At 42.9% G+C, this 9,411-nt stretch overlaps 2 protein-coding genes across 5 annotated transcripts; one reads left to right on the top strand and one right to left on the bottom strand.

Annotated features, from left to right (window-relative positions):
- Nucleotides 1-2,528: 2,528 nt before the first annotated feature.
- LOC110499187 (glucose-induced degradation protein 4 homolog) lies at nt 2,529-6,432 on the bottom strand. The gene is made up of 6 exons (XM_021576149.3): nt 5,883-6,432; nt 5,472-5,531; nt 5,241-5,348; nt 4,614-4,715; nt 4,370-4,500; nt 2,529-3,989 (listed from the first exon to the last, which is right to left on the bottom strand). The coding sequence occupies exons 1-6, from the start codon at nt 6,069-6,071 to the stop codon at nt 3,926-3,928; spliced, it is 654 nt and encodes a 217-aa protein (XP_021431824.1). The 5' UTR covers nt 6,072-6,432; the 3' UTR covers nt 2,529-3,925.
- LOC110499186 (ATP synthase mitochondrial F1 complex assembly factor 2) lies at nt 6,403-8,937 on the top strand. Of its 4 annotated transcripts, none has more exons than XM_021576147.3 (8): nt 6,403-6,870; nt 7,005-7,049; nt 7,185-7,333; nt 7,513-7,610; nt 7,735-7,815; nt 7,981-8,093; nt 8,381-8,496; nt 8,619-8,937. In XM_021576147.3, exons 1-8 carry the CDS (start codon nt 6,744-6,746, stop codon nt 8,754-8,756), a joined length of 867 nt encoding a protein of 288 aa, XP_021431822.1. In that variant the 5' UTR covers nt 6,403-6,743; the 3' UTR covers nt 8,757-8,937. The 4 variants fall into 4 exon arrangements, with proteins under 4 accessions (XP_021431822.1, XP_036811911.1, XP_090068268.1 ...); XM_036956016.2 differs by having other exon boundaries at nt 6,414-6,492; XM_090212142.1 differs by having other exon boundaries at nt 6,429-6,492; nt 6,871-7,049.
- The last annotated feature ends 474 nt before the right edge of the window (nt 8,938-9,411 follow it).

Raw genomic sequence — 9,411 nt, 5'->3', positions numbered from 1 at the left:
TACTCAGGCCTGGGTTACAGGTTTGCACCTCGCGCCCCTTCTTTCGATACTGAACAAAAATGTAGACGATTACAACAATTTCAACCATTTTACTGTTACAGTTAATGTAAGAAAATCAGTCAATTTAAATGCATTAATTGGGCCCAAATCCATGGATTTCACATGACTAGGCAGGGGCGCAGCCATGGGTGGGCCTGGGAGGGCATAGGCCTACCCACTTGTGAGCCAGGCCCATGCACTGGGGAGTCATGCCCAGGCAATCAGAATGAGTTTTTCCACACAAAAGGGCTTCATTACACACAGAAATACTCCTCAGTTTCATCTGCTGTCTAGGTGGCTGGTCTCAGACGATCCCGCAGGTGAAGAAGCCGGATATGGATGTCCAGGGCTGGAGTGGTTTGCGGTTGTGAGGCCGGTTGGATGTACTGCCAAATTCTCTTAAACAACGTTGGAGGAAAATGCCAACATTCAGTTCTCTGGCAACAGCTCGGGTGGACGTTCCTGCATTCAGCATGCCAATTGCCAATTATCTTGCCAAAGGATAAATGCTCACTAACAGGGATGTAAACAAATTTGTGCACAGAATTTGAGAAAAATAAGCTTTTTGTGCGTATGGAATATTTCTGGAATCTTTTATTTCAGCTCATGAAATATGGGATCAAAACATTACATGTTGCGTTTGAATTTTTGTTCACTATTGTTACGGATACAGGTATCCTGTGTCTGTGTGTGTTTCTTTTCTCTCCTTCTCCCCTCACAGGTGAAAATCATCACTCCCCAATCAGTCAACAATCAACCCATCAATCAGAAGACACACCTCCTCCTGTTTCCTACCCTATCACAGTTCCTTCCCCATGGTTTAAAAACCCCATCATTTGTTTGCTCTAGAGCTCAATCTCTTTGTAAATGCCATGTTTGTAGACCTCTGTGTTTCACTCGCTCTCTGTGTATTACTTAACCTCTCTTTTGTTTGAGCACCTCCATAGCATATTGTTTTGGTTATGGTGTTTGTTTGTTTGTTGCTGGTGGGAAAACGGGAAACCAAGACAAGTCGCCCATGGGCATACACTACCCGTAGGTGAACTTTGTTAAATACACTAGTTAGAACTGGGCGGACCACCCACTGTATTTTTGGTTAGTTAGCTGTTGTTAAAGTAGGCTAGTCTAGCTTAGGGGTGTTTTTGCATATTTATTGTTTCTTTCCTTGGGTCCAGCTCAGCCCCTTTTCCTGCTCCCCCCATTACCGTGTGTTTATAAATAAACCCTGAGTTTGACGGTATTATTTCAGTTGTCGTGGTTATTTCGTTCACACTTTGTCACAGCTATAATTTGCATGAGATATGTTACGGGTCTCATTACCATCCCCCCTAGACTGTCGGGCCAAAAGGGATTCGTAACAACTATATACCGTATCTATGTCTCTTTCCCCCCCCCCCCCCGTCCGGTCCCTCCATCTCCGTGCGGGACCTCAGGAAATTCAGTTCCCTGCAGCGATCCTTTTCATTACAGCACAGCACAGGAGGGGACATCTATGAAGCATAGTGTACTTTATGGTTAACTAATCTAAGAGACAGAATCTGAGTCAGGCATCGGAAATGGTTACTTGTTAGTTTCACTGACCCCCAAGGCTCTGATGAAGGCAAAGATGCCAAAACGGACGCCTGCTTGTTTGCCCTGTCAATAAATGAACAGATCTATGCAGAAACAGAGTGCTCCTTTACTTTATTGTCCTGGGGTAAGGAATGTTTGTTGCCTTTGGAATCCTTTCTTTCATTATGACCCTGAATACTGTGTTGTAAACTATTGACAGCAACCCTGGCCAGTGCTATCTGGTATCCCTGGGACGTCCCTACCCTAAACCTTACCCGTACCATTTTAAATGTCTACTTCAATGGGGGGTATAGACGTCCCAAGCATTCCAGATAGCATAGACCCAACAACAATGTGTATCAAACTGGTATCACTAGAGGGTAGTATTAGATAGGTAGGAACAGCTAGGGAGCCAAAACTGCCACTTTATCCAGCTGTGCATTCTTGACCTTGAGGTAGCTCAGAATAGAGTATACCAAACATTAGGAACACCTTCCTAATATTGAGTTGCCTCAGAAATACCTCAATTTGTCCAGGCATGGACTCTAGAAGGTGTGGGAAGCATTGGAGTCAACCCATGTTGACTACTACCATACCTCTGTTCAAAGGCACTTAACTTGTCTTGCCCATTCACCCTCTGAATGGCACACATACACCAAAAATAATGATTTAACCCATCTCCTCCCCTTCGTCTACACTGATTGAAGTGGATGTAGCAAGTGACATCAATAAGGGATCGTAGCTTTAACCTTGATTCACCTGGTCAGTCTGTCATGGAAAGAGCAGGGTTTCTTAATATTTGACATACTGTTTATTTGTCCAGCTAGAATAATATTTAGTTCATTGTGTTTTTATGGAGTAATATAAATAACAGGACCCATTGCTAGTATGTCAGTGAAGTACAGTTCATACAATAGTCTTAACAGAAAAACAAGGGATGTTGATATGATTTACTCCATTCTTCACACCAATCTGCTTTCGGTCCATACTCACACACACACACACACACACATACTGGTATAATACATTTTGCTACAGTTTAAAAACATGGCACAATTGCATGGACAGGTGCAAATGTAGAAGGGTAGTGCTTGAAAAGGGCAATTAGACAAAAGATTTCCTTTAACGAGAAGACATTTTGAATACTACTTTATAGAATACATCTGGTTTTTGAAACTTGGAGATGTATGGTTCAGGTCAAGAATGTTGCTGTTGCATTATGCTGCATAGTTAACAATGAAGGGGCATGGACACCCAAGGAAAACAGAAGTTGGTGACAAAAGTATTTCTGTTTTAATGAATGCGAGTAGAGTAAAATGCTGCTGACTGCATGGGCCTAGTAACATGATTCCATCTTAAATCCAACCATGACCTGTGTTACATAACACATGTATATTGGATTAGAAGTGTGGCACTGGAGTTAAACACAACGTGTGCAAATGAAACCCACGATACAAGAACCACAAGCACTCACAAATGTCACTTGTCTTTTCCACAGAGCACGGGCCTCCAGACAGTCATTACTCTGTCGTCTGAACATTTACAACGAGTAGCTGAAGAGGTAACTTGCAAAATCTCTTTGCAGGCAATCAGAAGAGTTAGCCTAGATTGAAAATAAAACAATAACACTGACATTCAATGAGCTATGAAGTGTTTAAAGCTTCAATCCAAAAGACAGAGTGTAGTTCATCAGAACATTATTCCACACGCTGACATTTAGCTTCAAAAGAGATCCAGCGTTTGATAGAGTAGAGCAGAAGAATCTTTGTCCAATATCTGTTAAGCGCAGATGAGAATTGGATAAAAGCAGACAAATCCCCAGTTGCAAGAGGAAAACCCCAGCTTTATTTATAAAGTGTCCAAAGACAAGTGTTGTCGTACTGAAGTCTCCATTTTCATAACTCATGACTGGACCTTGACGCAGCAGAGTGAAAGTCAACAAGCTTTTAAAATCAGACGTTAAAACAAATTAAGAAATGATAAAGCATCACACTGCTATGGCTCTCTGCCCCAATCCCACAGGACTGAAGCTCCTGCCTGCCCTGGCTGGGGCAGAGCAGTCCTTTCCCTCTGTCTCTTCCATCCATCCATACCTTCCTCCGTGAAAGTTCCAGTCCAACAGACCTGCTTCCATCTGTCCATCAATAAATCCATCATTCCATTTCCTTTTCTTCCTCAGACAGAAAAGCACATCCTCTTGGTAGGAGAAACAACACCGTTTTCATGTCCCCCTTCCACCCATCCTTCCCCAGTCCTTCTCAGTCTTCATGCCTCCTTCATGTAGCTTCTGCAGGCCTTAAAGTCTTTCTGAGCCAACAAAGCCACAATGCCTGGGTCACCGGAACTCATAGATGGCTGCACTGTGTTCCAGAACATGGGTGAGGTTCAGAGACTGGTACCTGTGACGGAGAGGGAGTCAGACAGTGCTATTTAGTGCAGAAAGTCAGGAGAGGCGAGATGCATTGGCCAGTCCCAAATCAAATCAACCCCAAGCCCTCAACTCTTATTGTACAGAGATTAGTTATTAAATTTATTTTTGATTAGTTGAAAAAATTATATTTAAAAAAATAAAAGTTAACACCCCACAGAATTAGGGCATGAACTGCATCCCGACGCTGATAACCTGAGCAAATAAAATATGAATTTAAAGAAAAAAGAAACGCATAAGAACTGATGACGCACAGATGCATATGTTCTAAGTTCACAAGGCCTGGCTACATCTGAACCAGTTTTATCACATGTTCATCAATGACCCAGTTAGTATTTAGTCTCCTGTTACCATTCTGAGCTCCTATGATAGTAGTATCCCTCTATGGTGGCTGTGGACTTTTGGAAGCAGATGTAGTAGAAACCAGCGAAGGAAGCACCGCTGATATCTTTAATGGTGTGATCAGGGACCAGGAACTGCTCCTGTGGAAGAGAATGCAACAGTTAGTACATCATTATAACAACAGTATTTTTTACAGGAAATGTTGCCAAACCTCATAGCCATGATTCAGCTTTTCCATGGTAATGGAGCTTACCTTCCACCTCATGAAGATGTAGTCAGACTTCTTCAGCTCTTCATAGTCAAACTCATCCGAGTTGAACGTCTTTGCATACTGGTAGAAGGCCTGGAATTTTCCCTGGGGCCCAAATATAAAATCGTTAATCGCTGGAACAATACAATACGTTTAACAATCATAACAATTGTTCTTGCTTGACAAATCTACCGTTATCAGACCCCCCCCCCCCCAGGTTCCAAACCAATTCAATCACTTTTCACCCGGTGCAACGTCCACCCACCTGGGATAGCTTAGTCGAATCCCCTCATTGCTTGAAATCACTGCCCCCACTTTAAGCACCACATTCACCAAATCCTGATACGACCAAATAACCAGTGGCGGAACACCAAAACTAGCCTGTTAGCCGTCGCATCCCAGGGAATTTTCACAGACGTCACAATACTATTTATTTGACATAGTCTGTCCACGAGAGATTAACAGCAACCAAAAACATTAATGAGGGGGATGACACCCTCACATTCTCACCAGGAAAGATTAACTCCTACTTCATTTGACACAGCGGTCTAAAGCAGATCAACATGGGTGGTATCAGACTATTAAATTAAATTAGGCTAAATTAAATGAATGATCGCATATTCGATTTACCCAGTGCTTGCGATCCACATCCTCATCTGCATCCCACTTCCTGGTTAGAAACGGACGCTTCCTACTGATGATCTCCCCTGCAAAGAACGTAGTCAGAGTGGGGTATTCCTTCAGAAGAAAAAAACAGAAAGAGAAACAGGTTATGCTGGGAATCAAAACCATGATTAAAATAAAAGGGTTAGAATAAACCTTTATTCAACCTCTTTTCAGTATCAAGTAAATCATTCTCACCTCTGTCAACCCTTTGATCTTCAAGTACCCACACAAGTATGAGTCTTCCATGGTCACATGCTGAAAGAAACAACACAAGACTTGAAAACTGTATGTAAATGTTCACTTGCTAGATAGTGGAATGAAGGATCATTCATTGTGTAACTTCTTTCCAATGGTGTCATGATGTGAGCCAACGATGCATCTGAACACAGCTGAATCACATTCTGGTAATAACATGTTCACTACTAATGCCAGCTCACCTACCGTCACTAGAATGTAAATTCAATTAATGATAACATCTAGGTTTCATGGCCGGTGATTATGAACACTCCTTCTGGAAGCTGGCAATCATTACGTGTTTTGACATTTTAGTCAGCACAATTAGTCGTCACCTGACTGGCAAATGAAAGTTTCATAAATCTAACGGACCTGCAAAACAACCTCGACATCGTAGGAGTTGCCTTTGCTCTTCTGATGTCCTCGGAACTTGGAACCGCTGTAGAGAAGCGAGGCGATAACACCGGGCTGGTGGGTGTTGATCAAGGGAGGTGGGATAAGCGAGGCCGAGGACTTGAAGGCCATGGGGGTGTTACTGATGTATCCAGCGAGGACAGGCATGGTTCTGGTACCGCGGGAAGGACACCGACCGCAGTCAGTGGCCGTCCGGGCGATAGATGTGGGAAGATGGTACAGAGAGCACGAATGAGGCGGCTCACCTACATCCAAATCCCTTCAAATGTAATACTTCAGTCACTCACACCAAGCTCCAGAAAAGTAAATGGACTTCGTCGCGGGCGTCATAAAACAGCAGCATTCTCTTCTCTCATTAGCCAAGGGATGCACTCGTCTAAAAGCGCGCCGCTCATTGGCTTATTTATCGCAACGCTATCAATGACTTTTGAGGATGTAGTCCTTTTCGCTCTGGCACTCTTCCATTCTGTTTGATTGTATAACAAGAATAGAACTACATTTCCCATGTATCTGGGAAATCTGTCGAATCTGCCAAACACGAAAGGTCACACATGGGATGCAGTGAGAGGTGTGTGCAAATACGATCGTATTTTTCCAAATGATTCGTTTTAGATCAGTCAACCTTCAACTATTATTCGTCAGCCGTTTCAGTCGTTTCTTATAGCAACAGTAGTGTGTCCTGCATTTTGAAAAGCGATACTATCCGGCATTCACATTCCTGTTAGCTAACGTTAGTTCAGCTAGCCAAGTCAACTGTAGGTTTGAACCCCACTTCAATTGGGGAAACTTGTTTGTTAAAACATCTCTGTCACTGACACGATGTTGAGGAATCTTGTGAGATTTCACAATTGTCTGGGGCATGCTTTCTCTCCCCCCACTGTCTGCCCAAGAGGTCAAATGTTTAAGCTGCTCTCTGTGAACTCAAAATCCTACTCCATTATCACAGGTAAGAGATGCACCAGCCACTTGTTTCATCAAATATCAAGAAAAGGCTCTCGAGCTTGCTGGTTTACAGTGATCGTGGCTATGTGCACCACGGAGGTTGCACATGTCTTGTTTACTTTGTTTCGCTCTCAACAGAAAGAAAGAAATTCTATGAGGATGTTAGCATATCCCATGGAGAGGGTGAGTACTGTATCGGAACTTGGAGAGTGAGGGTCTTTCTCTCTTGACATTATTTAAATAAGAAGTCTGAGTGGTAAGAATTCAAGAACTCACTTTTTCTTTTTTCTTTTTTTACCTTAAATTTTTGGTCTGCAGGTGGCATGTTTGAGATCAACCTGGACCGGCGGAAACTGAAAACACCAGGAGGAAAGCTGTTCACAGCCCCCAACGAAGCCTTAGCCATTGCCGTGGCGAATGAATGGGATACTCAGAAAGACATGCTGAAGTTCTACAGCATGCATATGGTATGACCTTTTACCTCAGTACTTTTGTTCAATGCTTCATGTTGGCTGTATCTGAAATGGTCACTGTACCCCATACAGGGCACTACTTTCTCTAGAGCTTTTGACTTGGGCCTGGATTCAAACTAATGCTCTATATGTGGGAAAAGGGTGCAATTTGAGATTTGTTCTCTCTCCTCCAGACCACTCTCTGCAACACAGCCCTAGATAACCCTACGTTCCGCAGCAAGGACCAAATGATCACTGCTGCCCTCAAGTATCTGGAGACTGACACTATCTGGTACACAGAGATATTTGTAGTAGCATGTGGGTTTAGGTTCTCTCCATCAGAAATTATTTCTACAGATCATTCATGTGTATGATTGCACAGGGATTGAAACTGTGAGTATGTTGTCTCCTTGCAGTTACAGAGTTGAGGAGCCTCCATCACTAGTTGAGCTTCAGAATAATGAATGGGACCCTGTGTTGAACTGGATTGAAGACCGGTTGGTATCACTTTAACATGATCATTGACTCATTTTCTGTGAGTTACCTTACAAAAAGTTCACTGGACATGTATACGTATTTGCATGTCATCTTCAGCAAAGGAGGGAAACAGAGATTTGTAGCATTGTCTTGCAAATACTTGAATGAATGTTTTTCTCTTTCAGGTACAACGTAGTCATTGGCTCCTCCACCAGTATACTGGGGCCAGAGATCCCACAGGCGACGATGGATACTTTCCGCCAGCACCTGGGTTCCTATAACTTCTGGTCCCTGACAGGTAAAAACATCTAAGAGTCATTAGAGGTACTCCCGTCCCGTGGACATGTGCAAATTCTTTACTGTATGTGGGTGCTAAAAGGAATCAGCCTCTTGCCTAGACCAATGGACTGAAAATGGAGAGAGAATCGTCTCTATTTTCAGTTTGTTGGGCCACTTCAGGTAGAGCCTCTTGCTTTGCACTCAGAAGTAGGACCGGTGTTTATGATCACATAATATTGCAGAGTCTCAGTTAAATAGGCTGTACAAGACTACTAATATTCTTTGTGTGACCTCCTATGTGTGTAGGTCTGGAGTATGTGATCACCCAGCTGAAGTCAGTGGTGCTTGCCTTTGCTTTAATAGACAAACACATAACAGTGGAGCAGGCCGTGCTGCTGTCACGACTAGAGGAGGAGTTCCAGGTAGGAACTCGCCACAGAAACAATGCATATACAGAGATTAGAAAAGCGTTGTGGATATGTATTCAATCTCTTTCTCTCTTACTAATGATTTATTTTCCTCTGTCTCTTTTCCCTCTACATAGATCGGGCATTGGGGAAATGTAGAGTGGGCTCATGATGTTGACCTGTATGAGCTGAGGTCACGTACAGCAGCAGGGGCTCTGTTTGTACATTTCTCTTCTGAAAGTTCAACGGTCAAACGCAAACTCATGCAAGACTAAGGAGGACATTCAGTGCTTCCCTGAGTCAACACAAACTCAGACAGGACTCTTAAGAGCAAAGGCAACAGAGGCAGTGTACTGGCCTCTGACTGGGAAGAAATCCCAACTCCTTCGGACTTGTGTTTATCTCTGGTTGTTGTCTTTTGCGGAATAAAAACACATAATATTCTATGTCAATCAATCAAATGTATTTATGAAGCCCTTTTACATCAGCAGTGTCACAAAATGCTTATACAGAAACCCAGCCTAAAACTCCAAAGAGCTAGAAATGTAGTTGCCTGGAAACCTGACGTTCAGTTGCATTGAATTTTACATCGTGCAAAAATGTGCGTTTGAATCAGGAAAGTTACTTCTACTGACCTCTACAAGCCAGAATATTGAATAATATATTTTAATGTACTTTAGCGGTTGTCCGTGCGGTAGGAATGAGGAAAGTATAATTACATAAACTTTTCAAAGCACTTGTAGTGCATTCAGATTTCTATCACCTGACGCATGTTCACAAGATAAAAATACATGCACGAGACGTAGCAAAATTAAGGCAGTTATTTCACAACACATTAAGTGTGCCACTACTCTTCTACCATACAGGCTACCTACCTAGGCTACCTCTGATGGCAGGTAGCCTAGTGGTTAGAGCGCTGGACTAGTAAAC

This window comes from Oncorhynchus mykiss, chromosome 20 (assembly GCF_057628025.1).
Source record: "Oncorhynchus mykiss isolate SJ-2025 chromosome 20, ASM5762802v1, whole genome shotgun sequence".
Lineage (NCBI taxonomy): Eukaryota > Metazoa > Chordata > Actinopteri > Salmoniformes > Salmonidae > Oncorhynchus > Oncorhynchus mykiss.
The sequence above is the reverse complement of the archived record's forward strand: the minus strand, read 5'-3'. Positions and strand labels throughout refer to the sequence as shown.